At 46.0% G+C, this 16,051-nt stretch overlaps 1 protein-coding gene across 2 annotated transcripts in view; it reads left to right on the top strand.

The window, feature by feature from the left end:
- The window catches only part of galnt2 (UDP-N-acetyl-alpha-D-galactosamine:polypeptide N-acetylgalactosaminyltransferase 2), an 80,158-nt gene extending 64,979 nt beyond the window's left edge, over nucleotides 1–15,179 (top strand). Inside the window, exons 8-16 of one of the 2 annotated variants that reach the window (XM_076286097.1) lie at nucleotides 5,217–5,304; nucleotides 6,613–6,700; nucleotides 8,174–8,277; nucleotides 9,299–9,425; nucleotides 10,424–10,516; nucleotides 10,670–10,753; nucleotides 11,297–11,423; nucleotides 12,810–12,929; nucleotides 13,632–15,179. In XM_076286097.1, coding sequence (XP_076142212.1) covers nucleotides 5,217–5,304; nucleotides 6,613–6,700; nucleotides 8,174–8,277; nucleotides 9,299–9,425; nucleotides 10,424–10,516; nucleotides 10,670–10,753; nucleotides 11,297–11,423; nucleotides 12,810–12,929; nucleotides 13,632–13,787 — 987 coding nt within the window. In that variant the 3' untranslated portion in view covers nucleotides 13,788–15,179. Of the gene's footprint in view, nucleotides 1–5,216; nucleotides 5,305–6,612; nucleotides 6,701–8,173; nucleotides 8,278–9,298; nucleotides 9,426–10,423; nucleotides 10,517–10,669; nucleotides 10,754–11,296; nucleotides 11,442–12,809; nucleotides 12,930–13,631 lie in introns of both variants that reach the window. The other variant, XM_076286096.1, reaches the window with a different exon arrangement.
- Nucleotides 15,180–16,051: the final 872 nt, after the last annotated feature.

Below are 16,051 nucleotides of genomic sequence, written 5' to 3'. Positions count from 1 at the left end.
CATACTGTACTGCACACTCACCCTGTCACACTCACACATACTGTACTGTACACTGACCCTGTCACACATACTGTACTGTACACTGACCCTGTCACACACACACATACTGTACTGCACACTCACCCTGTCACACTCACACATACTGTACTGTACACTGACCCTGTCACACATACTGTACTGTACACTCACCCTGTCACACACACACATACTGTACTGTACACTCACCCAGTCACACACACACATACTGTACTGTACACTCACCCTGTCACACACACACATACCAGGGTTCCCGCGGATCCTTAAAAAGTCTTAAAAAGTCTTAAATACAACTTTCGGTTTTTAAGGCCTAAAAAAGTCTTAAATTGTCTGGGATGTCTTGAATTTTCAAAAGGGAGGTATTAAATTTGCGTATGGGACCGCCAGCGAGTGAGCGAGTGCAAGAGAACGAGTAAAATGTTTCCATCGGTTTCGTGTATTTAAAACGCATTTGTATAAGTGACTATAAGGCTACGGGAGGAAGTGTAGTGGCTGCAGAGTGAAGATGTTTTTCACGGGTGTGGTTAAAGGTGTGAAAACGGTAATTATACAGTATGTATAAATATGCCTGACGTTTTCGTGGTGTAGCCGAGGCCTGAGACATACGCAGGTAGCCTACGTGAGCGGTAGATTGAGCAGGAGAAAGAGTTGGTAAGCCAGTTAGCGATAGAGTGGCCATACATTCGAATTTAGGCCGGACATATGGATTTTAAAAGTCCTGTCCGGCGTCCGGCGCAGCCTCAAGCCGGACGCTCATTTGTCCTCCTTTTTGGAGTTGCGCTGGCCATCTAGAATCTTTGCTTGGACGCAGCATCGTTTCACAATGGACGCGAAGACTGCTGGTCAAATTATGCGCATTGCTAATCAGGAGGAAATACTGTCCATGTTAAGTTGATCGATCTGTTTGCATCTTTCCAGCGTGTGTTGCTGGCCTAGCCTAGGGAAGAAAATATCTGTCTAAGTTATAATACCTGTAATATCTGTCAGCAGCTTGATGGCAGCGTTTCCTAGTAGGCCTAGGCCTACTTCGCTAAAGTTGTGAAATATAACCGCATATTTTTTGAATGTCGGCGACTGGCTACATAAAAAAAAAAACGTGCGTTCATAATACGTGCGTGCTTGAGATGAAACCAGCAGCTTTCTGCAGGATCATGCGAGGAGGATCTGTCTCTTAATTAATTTAAAACAAGTCAATGGTTTTACAATGTTTCAGTCAAGCTTTGGTTGGTTTAGATAGGCCTACAACTGGTAAGCTATGCAAAATGTAAAGCAGTGGATTAACTTTAATTTGCTGTGCTGCATATGGGACAATATATGATCGTAAATTATATAAAGTAGGCCTATTAAAATATTTAAATAGCTTAATCTAACTTTGAAAAAAATATTGAAGGGAATCCTGTCCAGTGCACATGTCTTTGGCAAGTAGCCTAGGCTATACAGACAGGTGAAGAACAGCCTCAGCCAGTAAGCACAACCAAATATGTACAGCCAGCTTCAAAAGCAAGCAGCTCAGACCCTAAAATTGGGCATTCATAGCTGTGAAGGTAATTCACACACAATTATTCTTCTTTCGCCAAAATATATTTGGTAACTTCTGTAGACATCCAACATGGGGTGGGGGTTAAAATTAGTAGAAAAAAAACTATTGCATGAAACAGTTTTAAGGAGTCGCATGTATCTTTTTGCCGTGGTATAGTCTTAATTTTTCCATTTAGATGTCTTGAAAAGGTCTTAAAAGTCTTTAAATTTGCTCTTGGAAAATGTGCAGATACCCTGACATACTGTACTGTACACTGACCCTGTCACACACACACATACTGTACTGTACACTCACCCTGTCACACACACTCATACTGTACTGTACACTCACCCTGTCACACACACACACATACTGTACTGTACACTGACCCGGTCACACACACACATACTGTACTGTACACTGACCCGGTCACACACACACATACTGTACTGTACACTCATCCTGTCACACTCACACATACTGTACTGTACACTGACCCTGTCACACATACTGTACTGTACACTGACCCTGTCACACACACACACACATACTGTACTGTACACTGACCCTGTCACACACACACATACTGTACTGTACACTCACCCTGTCACACTCACTCATACTGTACTGTACACTCACCCTGTCACACTCACACATACTGTACTGCACACTCACCCTGTCACACTCACACATACTGTACTGTACACGGACCCTATCACACATACTGTACTGTACACTCACCCTGTCACACACACACATACTGTACTGTACACTCCTCTTCACCTCTGGAGCCTCTCTTGACTTGTTGTGCCATCAGATACAGTATGTCTTCAGCTTATGTGTTTTCCCCTCCCATGAGGCCTCCATGCCAGCTATGTTCTTTCACTCTCAATCTCATACACACACACACACACACACACACACACACACACACACACACACAGGTACACAAGGTTGCACAAGTACTTACACACACATGGACACAGACCCACAGAAATACAAACAAAATCCGTCAGCTTTGTTTGTACAATACTCCAGGTTTAGTAAACCGTTTATATGTGTGTGTGTGTGTGTGTGGTTAGGTACACGTTCTGCTGACTCAGGGCTTTGTCTGCCCACTGCTTTCTCTTCCCAGCCTGTAGAGCTGCACAAAGAACACAGCTGCCACAGTAAAGGTGTTTTACACACACACACACACACACACACACACACACACACACACACACACACACACACACACACACACACACACACACACACACACACACACACACACACACACACACACACACACACACACACACACACACACACACACACACACACACACACACACACACGGAAGGAAGGGAGGGAGGGAGGGAGGGAGGGAGGGCAGGAGGGCAGGAGAACACATGGATGTAAAGATAGATCCAGGGTGGCCCAAAGGAGCACTTATCAGAGTGATGTGCAAATTGAGAGACAGGCATGCAGGCAGGCAGAGTGCCCAGCTGAAGAATGTATAGACAGCAGTGGTGTTTGTGTAGATATCCAGATCTCTCTATCCATCTCAAAGACATGAGTAGCTAAATGGACAAGTACAGACAGTATGTGGAATGCAGTCAGCTACAGACATAGTGTATGTGGTCAGATACAGACATAGGTGTATGTAGTCAGATACAGACATACAGTAGTGTATGTAGTCAGATACAGACATAGTGTATGTAGCCAGATACAGACATAGTTTATGTAGTCAGATACAGACTACAGGTACAGACATAGTGTATGTAGTCAGGTACAGACATAGTGTGTGTTGTAAGATACAGACATAGTGTGTGTAGTCAGATACAGGCATAGTGTATGTAGTCAGATACAGACATAGTGTATGTGGTCAGCTACAGACATAGTGTATGTGGTCAGCTACAGACATAGTGTATGTAGTCAGATACAGACATAGTTTATGTAGTCAGATACAGACTACAGGTACAGACATAGTGTATGTAGTCAGGTACAGACATAGTGTATGTAGTCAGGTACAGACATAGTGTATGCAGTCAGGTACAGACATAGTGTATGTAGTCAGGTACAGACATAGTGTGTGTAGTCAGATACAGACATAGTGTATGTAGTCAGGTAAGTAGATGGACAAGTGTCGATGGACAGATAAGAAGTTCGTTGACGTGTCACTCTGCAGTAGGGGAGATGGGCTTGTGGAGCTCTGGCAATAAACCAGTACGCTTGCCAAGATTCACACTCACACTCACACACACACACTCACTCACTCTGCCTCCGTTCTCTCTATCTCTCGCTTTCTCTCTCTCTCTCTCTCTCTCTCTCTGTCTTTCTCTGTGTGTTTAGGGAGGTAGCATGTGTGTTGAAAGTGTGTGTTTGTAGAGGCAAACAAACCACTAGCACCCGGAGACACATCCTGTTTGGCCCACACCCAGCAAGATAATACACGTACACATTGTCACGCATGCGCGCACACACACACACACACTCACACGCTCATACTCTCACACTCGCGCGCACACACACACACACACACAGGCTTACACACAGGCCTGCACACACATCCAGGCTTGCATGCACTCACACACACACACAGGCTTGCACTCTCTCACTCTCACTCACACACAGACACACCATCCTTTCTTTTCTTAAATCTGCCTCTACTTTCTCTTTGATGAAGTGCCTTTATTGTCCCTCAGGCAGAGGAAGGGCTAATTATCAGACGGCTGACGCAGACAATGATAAGATTTCAATTAATTAAAACTCAGCTTGGTCTGAACAGAGCTTTTCTTTTTCAACGGAGACTCTGCAGCTCATACCTCAGCTAGCAGATGATGGACTGCAGTCACACACCATTTATATGGGGCCATTGGTTGCACACCGTTGACACATAGTTGGACACACACACACACACACACACACACACACACACACACACACATACACACACTCTCGCGTAAATCGCACTGCTGAAGAAATATTGCAGTACTGCAGAAACGACTTGTTCTGAAATGATGTAATGTGTACGTGTGTTATGTCATTCTCAGCAGACTGTCCAGTTATTCATGAAAATCTATTTGTGGCTTGGCTGGACCCGGCCCCCATAAATTAAAAAGCAAATTTGGACAAAAAAAGAAAAGCACTCCCTTCACTCCTCAAAGCTGTGCTACACTGCATAATCTGACATTTACAATTTTTCCACTTTGAGTAAATGAAACATTGAGAAATAGGGCAGAGATGGAATATTCACTGCTGTGGACAGACTCCTGTGTGCTACTTCATCATACCTGGATTACTATGGGTCATTTCCAGTCTAATTTTAGCCAAAGGACTACTAATCCTTTATTGCTTCTGGAATACATCTGTTCAGCACAAGCCCAGTATTGAATTCCCAATATTTTAACTTGTTTGAGGCCAGCTGTGTACCCACTCTTACGGTCTGTGGGCATACGTGACTGTGGTGTGTGTGTGTGTGTCATGTGTAGTGACAGGAGTGTGAGTGATTGCCCATTGTTGGACCCAGTTGGGACCCAGCCTCTTTTGAAGTTTTCACGCAGAGCTGGTTTCCTCTCATCATCCTGTTTTTTTTCTCCAACTCCCTCTCTCTCTCTCTCCCTCTATCTCTCTCTCTCTCTCTCTCTCTCTCTCTCTCTCTCTCTCTCTCTCTCAGGACAAGTCACGCGTCGTCTCCCCCATCATTGACGTGATCAACATGGATAACTTCCAGTATGTGGGCGCGTCTGCGGATCTCAAAGGAGGTGTGTGGCTTGTGCCCCGATGCTGCATTTACCCATCCTTCACCATTTCCTCCTGCCCCTCAGATTCACATTGTATTCCCTTAGAGTAACTCCCCCACGCATTCCCCTAATCTTGGCCTCTATCGTGTGTGTGTGTGTGTGTATTTGGGTCCTCACACATGCTTTCTTGTGTGTACATGCGTGTGTGTTGGGATAATTGTATCGATGTAACTGTTTGTGTGTGTGGGTGTGTGACTGATGAGGGGAGAATGCTAGTGTGCGTGGGCGTGTGTTCTTGGGCTCGTGTAAGAGCATAATGAATCTTCGGGGCCAAAAAAATAAGATTTGGGTGGAGGGAAGAGAGAAAAGGGCCGATGGAATGGAAAGTATTTGATCGATTTGTCTGGGGAAAGGAGACGGATTGTGTTAAGAGAGCACGGCAAGCGCTGCCTGCTCACACACATACAGGCCTAATCAACTCTCCCTGCGCGGAGTAGAGGAGGAGAATAGAGAAGAGAGGGAGGAGAGGAGAAGAGGAGAGGAGAGCCAGACACTGAGAGAGACTGCGTCTTCAATGCCCCATTAGTTGCAGTGGGGAATAAAGAAAAGGGTTTGAAAGTGATTGAGGTGTTCTAGAAATGGCAGCACACTGTGTCTGCTCTGTAGGCACACCAGCCCTGTAAGCACACACCACACCAGCTCTGTAGGCACACCAGCCCTGTAGGCCACACCACACCAGCCCTGTAGGCACACACCACACCAGCCCTGTAGGCCACACCAGCCCTGTAGGCCACACCAGCCCTGTAGGCACACCAGCTCTGTAAGCACACACCACACCAGCCCTGTAGGCACACAGCACACCAGCTCTGTTTTGTCTTTGACTGGATTGTTAGACAGGATCAGGTGTTGACAACTGTGTCCAGCTGTGTGAAGAAAGTGTTTGTCTGAATGTGTTTATTTGTATGCAGATGTCAAGTTATCCTGATGAATGATGTTTTTGTCTGTGTGTGGGTTTTTATTCTGTATGTGAGCTAAGGATGCCTACAGACTGCAAGGCTATAAAAGCTCCATGTATGTAGTTGACATCCTGAATGAATAGACTGACAAAAAACTCCTGTATCATTATATATTCGTTTTTTTTTAGCCTGTTGCCCCTGTGGCTGGAGTTTATATTTTATCTTTGGAACTTCTCCCTGCTTACCTCCCACTTTGAAGACTTCCAGACAATAATGTGTTAGAAGCTCAAAGCCACCAACTAAAAAAGCCACCAAGCTTTTTTCTCTCTTGCGAAGCCCAGTAAACCTCCACCTCTTATCTCCCCCTCTGCAGGCTTCGACTGGAACCTGGTCTTCAAGTGGGACTACATGACCCTGGAGCAGCGGCGAGCGCGCCAGGGCAACCCCATCGCCCCCATCAAGTAAGAGCCCGGCTCATCTCGCCACGCCATGCCACGCCACGCCACGCCACGATGCGTGCCAACGCCAGCTGTCTGCACCTCCTGGCTAGCTCACCTCTACAAATAATTTATCAGGAACACGCACGCTGTAAACAGAGAGACCTGTGTGTGTGTGTGTGTGTGTGTGTGAGAAAGTGTGCATTTGTGTGTGTGTGTGTGTGTGAGACGGGGGTGGGGAGAGACTGAGGCGTCATGTGTCTGAGCCGGTGTTCAGTGTCCTGGCTCGGTAGAATAGAGGGCTTAGAAAGTCCAAATCTGACAGCTGGAAGGATGCAAGAAGCCCCCCAAAGGAGACGTTGGAGGCAGCTTTTGTTTATTTATTCAGTTTTGCTTCAGAAGGACCCTTTTGGCCGCCCTGGATACCTGCCATGACAGTCTGTTTGGCAGCTTGTTTGAGGTTTTTCAATGTTGACATGCCACAGGGATCCATCCCTAATCCTGTGTCAGATTCAGCACATCAGAGAGCAGCCTCACCAGACGAATGCAAAAATGTATGTTTGTTTTAGGACCAGCAGGATTGAAGGCAGGGTCATAGGCTATTATATTTTGATAACCAGTGTTATTTCTGATGGGAAGTATAGTGTCTCAGCCCATTTAACAGTAGCAGGAGGGTCATAGGAAGGGTATGTTAGGGATCAAATCCCAGGTGTATGACTGCAGCCAAACAGCACGCCTACGCACAGAAACCTAAATGTTTGTGTGTGAATACAGATGTACAAGACAAAAGAGGGATTACCCAACCTAACTGCACGAGCAAGGGATTTTGTTGCTGTGTCATTGTTTCCTCTCTGCTGTGAACTGTGTTATGAATGCAGAGTCCAAGCCTCCGGCATTGGCCTTCAGATTGTGATATTGCGCAGATGTTGTTCGCAGATGGCCAATACCTTTATCAGGGGAGCTAACTTGGCATGATGCTGCACTTTTTCACTTGAGCCGATAGTGGTCCAGGCCTCTTTGCCCATCCCCTGATCCCTCTCTGCCAAGCCCTGGGGGGGGGGGGGCTAATGATCGCCAAAACGGAGTCAATACGCACGGCAGATTAACCAAAACAAAAAGCAACCAGAGCGCTGTGCCGAGGCACCTCAGCAGAACCCTCCCCAAGATGAGAGAACCAAAGCACTTCCAAACGAAGGCTCAGTCAGTTCCCTCTTCAGAGAGCGAGGAACCAAATAGCCTCCCTCCAATGCCTTCCCTTTAATTAGGACAGCCAGGCTTTGGGGGGGCGCGGGGGTGGATCGGGTACCACAAAGCTGTCTTTCATCATCAGGGTCCAGGCTGAGTGGGAGCGCTCTGTGGCTAAGAGCTGCTGGGACACTTGTGAGGGGTCTCCAGGGCTGTTTCTTCTTCTTCTTCTTTTTGTCTATTTTTCATTTGTCAGAATGCGTGCCGTGTGCTCTTGTCCCTTTTTTTTAGTCTCTCGGCCTTCCTTTGCAGGACCCCCATGATCGCTGGCGGCCTGTTTGTCATGGACAAGGGCTACTTTGAGGAGCTGGGGAAGTATGACATGATGATGGACGTGTGGGGAGGAGAGAACCTCGGTAAGGAAATGCACATTCGCACCCAGTGCCTGTCAGCATCAAGTATCCAGAGCATTAACACATGACCCAGTTATACAGATCGATCTATTCCACATACTGTACAAATGTAAATCAGAAGAACAGCCAAAGGGTAGAGAGCTTCAGTGGCAAATAATACACACATATATTATATTATATAATATGTAGGGTGTATGTCTATAGTATCTCTACCTTGCTCAGTAGTGCCTACAGTATAGAACATGGTGTTGAGCAACTCCTGCTTGACGTCTTGCCTACCTTGCCTTCCTCTCTGCAAGCACAGGAAACATGATGTGGCAGGTCTTAGCTGCAGTTCAAGTGTTCAAGTGGAAAGAATATCTTACGGAAAGAATGTCAAAAGCATCTCCTGAAGGATGTGTGTGTGCGTGTGTGTGTGTGTGCTTTTTCAAACCCATCCTCTCAAGCAGGAGTTGTTTTGTTTTGTGCCCCCCCCCCCCCCAACCACTCCAAGCTCTTGCCTGAGGCAGGGTCCCAAACAAGGCCAGAGAAAAGTCTGAGAGAGAAAAGTCAGTCTTTAGACTGGTACAGTTGGAAAGGAGGTCAGGGGCACCAGTATAAGGCTTGGCATGTTACAAGCTACTGGTGGCACATAGAGGGGAGTTTGAGGGAGATGGGCATGTATAAATATTCATGTCTGTGTTCTTGGACGGAGAGGGCAGTGGAGAGACTGTTTCCACAAACACAGCACTTCTTTTCGGCGTTCTATTGCCACGGAAAATGTTTTGCACCGGGCCAACTCGTGACTTTTCAAAATGGATGACAGAAAGAGGATGAAATGGGGATTTTTTGAGTTCTACATGATGAGTAGGCTGGCAAGGTGTGTGACTCATACATGTGTACTTGCACAGCAAATGATTTGATATTTTGCGTATATATGTGTGTGTGTGTGTGTACAAGGACACTTGTGCACACACGGGTACATTTTATGTGTCTGAGTGTGTTCTCATGTCTATGTGTGTGTGTGTGTGTGTCTCTCCTGCAGAGATCTCGTTTCGTGTGTGGCAGTGCGGCGGAAGCCTTGAGATCATCCCCTGCAGTCGCGTCGGCCACGTCTTCCGCAAGCAGCATCCTTACACCTTTCCAGGTGGCAGCGGAACTGTGTTCGCCAGGTAACCCACTCTCTCCTATCATCACCACGGCGACCAGAACTATGGCAACATCACCAGAGTAGAAGACTTACGACCTGATAATGATCCACTGGAAATCTTCCCCAGTTCCCTCCTTGGAACCCTTAAGACCACATCTGCACAAATCACAGCAGGGGGAAACAAGCAAGCAAATACACTCGAGTGTACGCCAGAGACAATTACCAGAATACAGATGGGCTTGGTTTTCTCAGCCCTCTCCTCTCACTTTCCCCAGAGCATTTGGTGAATAATGAGGTGTTGTAGTGTGTGTGTGTGTGTGTGTGTGTGTGTGTGTGTGTGTGTGTGTGTGTGTGTGTGTGTGTGTGTGTGTGTGTGTGTGTGTGTGTGTGTGTGTGTGTGTGTGTGTGTGTGTGTGTGTGTGTGTGTGTGTGTGTGTGTGTGTGTGTGTGTGTGTGTGTGTAAGTGGGAGCTGGTAGATGGGGACCTCTAGTGGTGAATGTGAAGAAGTGGCAGAGCTGCAGGCCAAAATCAGAGACTTCTACTCTAACGAGGAGATACAACACTCAAAAAATCCTCCATAGAAAGGCATGGGTTTAGTTCATAATGCCAATATGGCAGTTGTCTATACATATCCCGCCCCTTTCGCTGCCAAAAGTCGACATATGAATACATTGTGCCAATCGTGATGTGTTATGAACACACGCTAGAGCGAGGTTGGTGTTGTGAAGCCTTGAGCATGCGCAGTTCTGCTCGAAATAGATGCCCGATAAGTCCCCAAAATATGGCCGCCGAGTGGAGGGACTTGCCTAAAAGGACTGACAAAATCCATGCAGAGATGGACACTGGTCTAAGAGGGAGAACTGATACTAAGAACTGAGTGGATGCATTGTTGCAGGACATTAACTGGTCCAGCCATATAGTTGCACATTCTACATTTTACTATTTTATGATTGCTTGCAGTAATACATTCATGTCTGTGTAGTGATTAAGCCCTTCCTAACACATTTGTTTTTGTGCAGGAACACAAGGCGAGCAGCTGAAGTGTGGATGGACGAATTTAAGAACTTTTACTACGCAGCTGTGCCTTCAGCCCGAAACGTGCCCTACGGCAAGTATGTATCCCCCACTTCATGTGTTCATGTCATCAAGATAAGAGAATTGTACTAAACAACATTCCAATAAACACATACATGTGAAGGGGTATGCATCAAGGCATCTGTATTGTTTGGATCTAAGCTTAACCGTCTTCCTTTTCTTGCCTGAAGCATTCAGAGTCGTTTGGAGATGAAGAAGAGGTTGGGCTGCCAGCCCTTCAAGTGGTACCTGGAGCACGTCTACCCGGAGCTACGGTACGGACACGCCACGCCAGCCACTACCACAAGAGATTCAGCCACATTGCTGGCCAATAAATGATTGACATGGATGTGTTTATGGAAACATCTTGTCAGCCATGGATCATGTAGACAATGGCCAACATTCTCCTTCTCCCATGAGTCCTGTGTTTCTCTGCAGGCGTTAAGTCATATCCTCAAGCCATTAGGGTTGTTTTTCATCTGGCCAAGGACTGGACTGGCCAAAATAGCTGCTGCCCACTCCCCTTTTTAATTAAAATAAATATTTTGGTTTACAAAGTCCTCCTTTTATTCTTTGATCTATAAATATGTGTTCTTTCAAAATCTACATTCAGATGCACAAGACTTTTCCCGTTCGGAAATCGTGTGTTCTGATTCCAGGAAACTGGGAAGAGGCTAAAGTAGTCCATGCACTGTTTACCTTCTTTGTTTGTTTCTTAGTATTGTTGTGGAAAGTCATGGGTCCCGCCAATGGCATCAGTAAGAACACCCCCATGATTTACTCATTATTTTTACCTTCTCGCCTCCCCCCTCCGGCAGGGTTCCTGACCACCAGGACATCGCGTTCGGGGCCCTGCAGCAGGGCAGCAACTGCCTGGACACACTGGGCCACTTCGCAGACGGGGTGGTGGGCGTCTACGAGTGCCATAACGCCGGAGGCAATCAGGTACCTTTGCGAGCGCAGGTATAGACCCCTTTCTAACTTTGTCTTCTCCAGCTGAGTGGGAGGATGCACAGGGGTGATCTGCTGGGTGTGGTGGTCCGTCAAACGCAGGTGGTCTTGTACACAAGAGACACACACACACACTGACACACACACTGACACACACACTGATACACACACTGACACACACACACACTCACTCACTCGTGGGTGTCACGTAAGGGCTGCTTTTTGCCACAATCAGGGAAAGCACTGTAGTGGTGTTTTTTTTTTTCACTGTTTATATTCCATAATTGGTATATGCAGGTGTCAAGTTGCCATGTAATAGTCACTGATTCTCAGCCTGTGTTGATCTATTGAGCTCAAGCTAAGCGTAGGCTATGCTCGTAAGGGCATAATGCCCCTGGTAGGTTTCAGGTATTGTGAATAGGCAGGCTTTCCGAGAGATGCAGACAGTATCACTGGATGGGTCACTGGATCGAAGTCCATCTTTGGATCTGTCCATACTGGGCACATGTCCACTATTTTTATACCCCACACCCCATGTACTGAGCCCCCCACACTTAGTGAGCTTTGGTGCAGATTCTTTGTGGGTAGATTTAAGCCACAGATTCTACAGATTCTTCGGTCTTTCACAACAATTTTGTTGCCACTAAGGTCCCCTCTGCATCTTTATAAATCCGAGCTCTTTATTGCTCCATAGTGCCACAGATCTGATCTCAAACCTTCTCCAGAGCATTCATTGCAGGACCTCTGTTTTGAGATCAAATCAAATGACTTGTCACGCTTCACATGTGCAGTAAGTTCTTCAAGAGGCAGCTCTAGGCTTTTTCCCTTTGATGGAGGCATTGTAGCTCTGACATGAGCTAACTGTGCCTGAAGGCTGTGAATGTTATTGAAAGAGCAAACAGTCAGTGTTGAATAGCTGAGCCTCATGAAGTGCTAATGGAAATGTAACAGGGAGAAATGCTGTAGAATATTATTATGAGCTACAGCTACAGCTTCCCTTTAATCCACTTATGTAGGGACATCTGATTACCTTTTTCCTGTAATTATATTGCTTTCTGAGGTGTTAATTTTAACTGAATTGTGTGTGTCTTTGTGCGTGCCTGCATTTGTGTGTTTGTGTGTGTGCCTGTGTGTATGTATTCAGCTTATTTTTTCATGATGTACCTGTGTGTTTGTGTGTGTGTGTGTGTGTGCGTGTGTGTGAATATGTGTTCTGTTTCTGTTGGAAGGGCATGTGTGTGGAGGCGTTCAATGATGTGACCTTTTTTTGTTTGTGCGTTCACGTGGGCTTGTGTGAATCCGTGTGGGTGTTGGCTGTGTGTGTGTGCGCACGCTTCTGTTGGCACGCTCTCACCTCCTGGTTTGTGTCCTCTGCATCAGGAGTGGGCCTTAACCAAGGACAAGTCGGTGAAGCACATGGATCTGTGCCTGACGGTGGTGGACCGCACAGCAGGATCGCAAATCAAACTGCAGGGCTGCAGGGAAAACGACAGCCGGCAGGTGAGCGAGCCGAGCACAGATGCGATCGATCACAACAACCACCGCTCCCCTAGAGAACAAAAAGTAGAAGGCCTTTCAATTGTGCGTGTGAAATACTACTGTATTTTTCTGGACTATAAGTCGCACTGGAGTATAAGTCGCACCAGTCAAAAAAATGTGTCATGAAGAGGAAAAAAACATATATATAAAAAAAAGTGCCACTTATAGTCGTGAAAATACGGTAATGAGGCCACTGAGTGACCCTAGTTAGCGGGCAGCTCTGTGTCTGGGCCAGATGGGGTCCAGTTCCGGGCCACAGCCCCTGCAGCTCCTGCCAGGAATGACACATCAGTCCGTCCAGTAGTGACAAGCTGTTCAATGGTTGTTTCACTTTAAGTGACCCTCCATTGACCCCTGGTTAAAAGCCCCGACCACCGCCACCCGATTTTTTTTTTCTTTCTTCAGACCAAATCTCATCATCATGGTCTGACCGAAAGGTTTTAATGTGAGAGCTTGATTTCTACAAGAAACTGGATTCCATTCCACACTCTGAGTACCTCCTGTGTAAAACTATAAAACGGATAGGGATTCAAGATCCCCACTACACTGTGCTGGACCATTGCTTGACGCATACATACACACAGCCTAATAAAAATGCCATGAGCCCTGGGTATATCTTTAACATGTTTGTGTTTTTGATTCTCTCTGTGTGTGTGTGTGTAGAAATGGGAGCAGATTGAGAGCAACGCCAAGCTGCGGCACGTAGGCAGTAACCTGTGCCTGGACAGCCGAGGGGCTCGCACGGGGGGGCTGACCGTGGAGGTGTGCAGCCCCTCGCTCACGCAACAGTGGAAGTTCACCCTTAATCTGCAGCCCTAGTCCCACCTCTCCACCTTTCACTCCTCTCATCCCTTCATCCTCCCTCCCTCCCTCCCTCCCTCCCTCTCTCTCAATCGTCCATCCACCCTGGTAGAGCCTTGTCAGGCTGCCTATTGGGCCACACCATCCAGGACACGGCACCAAGTTGTGGGACCTGAGCACCAGTCCTGGGCGACTATGGTGTGGGGGTGTTGGAGCATATGAGAAACAGTGTGCGTGTGTGTGTTGAAGATTTCCCATCCAACTATATACCTCATTGTTTTCAACTTTGGTCCACCTTCTTGGAAAAGTGAATCTACATTTTTTTTTTCTTTTCTTTGGTGTTTTTATTTCATTTTAAGTTCCTTGTTCCTTCTTTCTGATGTCCTGAATCTTTCTGGATTTGTTTCTTTCTTTTTTCAAGTCAATATTTTTCTATCACATTATTTTTCTCCATTGAATTTTCCACCACATTTCTGAGAGAAAACAATCTTTTTTATATTTTCTTTCCTTCCTTTTCAAATAACTAACATTGTCGAATGTAAAGAAAAAACAAAACAAACTCTGAACCGTCTCCATCGCGGCTCCCAGCTGGTGCTCCACCGCCCCCCCAGAGCTGACCACTGGTGGTCATTCACTCGGCACACTTGGGGTTTGTTCCTTTGACTGGTTCTTGGAGTGTTCCCGGCTGCCCAAAGGGAGAGAACTCTACAACTGAGCACAATTCTCCCTCTCAGACTTTGACGAAGGTTGAAGCATTTGGCCTGCTTTTTGGGTTTTCTTTTCTTTTTGTTTTTCGTTTTTTGGGTGGAGGGATCTGGGGATCATGAATTTCTGTGTTTGAAGCTGGGGGGTGGGGGGGCTGGGGCTGGGGAAAAGACTAGCATTGTTTTCTACAATTTCTACCAAGGGTCTGGTATTGATGGACGGGGGAAAAGAAAAGGTGCAATGTGGACCACAACGAGAACGACGTCCTCCATACTAGTCCCTCCTAATGGGATGGAGGATGGACCTTGAGGAGTGTCCAGAAAGTGGATTGGCTGCTGGCGTCTTGGGTGGTGTAGCACTGGCTGCTGCCCCAGTGTGTGTGGACACGTCATGTCCTCTTTGGTCCCCTTTGGTCATTTCAAATTTACTCCAACATTGAAGACTAAGGAGGGGGAAAAGAGACACGGTGTATTTAGCCATTTTGTCTTTTTGTTTTGTCCCCCCACTTTGTGTATGCTTTGGAGGATCTAAGACAAAAAAAAAAGAAAAAAAAGAAAAAAGCAGTGTGTTGTCATCATTGTTCTCTCCATGGACACCTTATAAGGAGATGCTCACTTTTTTTATTTGTCTGTTTGCTTGTTACATCATGTAGAAGAATCAAGTGATTATTATGAATCAGTAAATATGAACTGATGGTTCAGTGTATTCTCTTATTCCTTTCTGACTGGTCTGGTGTAAGTCTTGTCAACTTGTTTTATTTTTCTACCCTGTACTCGGTCTTGTGTCCGTGTTTCACTCCGTGAGCACATCTTGTCGGCCAGATGCCAAGACTGTTTGGGCCTACAGTAGGCTTCTGTGCAGAGTACATTTCATCCTATTTCTCCCAATTCCAGAAGGCTCTAGTGGGTGACTTGTATGAGAGATTATTGTTATGTCTTGCAGTTGTATGACATAATCACTATCTTTCTTTTAGTTTGTTTTTGTTGAACAGTCTGAAACCAGAAGAGGTCTTGTGACCTGGTGATCGCATATAGCATCAATACTTGACTATCTTATTTGTCTCTTTTATTTGTTTGTTTGTTTGTCAACTTTTTCTGTATGTGTTTTCCAATGACTTAAGGTAATTGCCTTTTAACAGATATCCATTATACTGTAAGCAGATACAGACTTGGCTGTGATTTGTTGAGGACGTTGTTGAGTTGTTTTATTTGTCCCCTAGTAACCGCTTTGAAAAGGAAAGCTGGATCACCGCTAGTCTGTAGGGCACAGAAGGGAGAAAAGCAATAAGATTTCCTCACTCTTGTTTGTGTTCGTCTTTCTTTTTTTTTTTCTTTTTTATTCCATTTTCATTCTCCCACCCAGCCACCCACCAACAGTCTTGCTTCTAGCTCTGCGATGATTGCATAGTCTGACACTAATAGCTCGTAAAACATGCGGTACTTAACAGTGGATTTTGGTTTGCTTTCAATAGCCTGGCCAACATTGTGTTTAAATGTGTTTGAAGGAAGATGTGTAGAGGCAGTTATCCCTCCATAGTTGTGTTACTATGATAGATATATATATTTTTTTTTTGAGTC

Source organism: Alosa pseudoharengus, unplaced genomic scaffold (assembly GCF_046254945.1).
Source record: "Alosa pseudoharengus isolate Yale_2024_CS ecotype anadromous, Long Island Sound unplaced genomic scaffold, YU_APseudo_1.1 YU_APseudo_1.1_scf_15, whole genome shotgun sequence".
NCBI classification, from domain to species: domain Eukaryota; kingdom Metazoa; phylum Chordata; class Actinopteri; order Clupeiformes; family Clupeidae; genus Alosa; species Alosa pseudoharengus.
The sequence above is the reverse complement of the archived record's forward strand: the minus strand, read 5'-3'. Positions and strand labels throughout refer to the sequence as shown.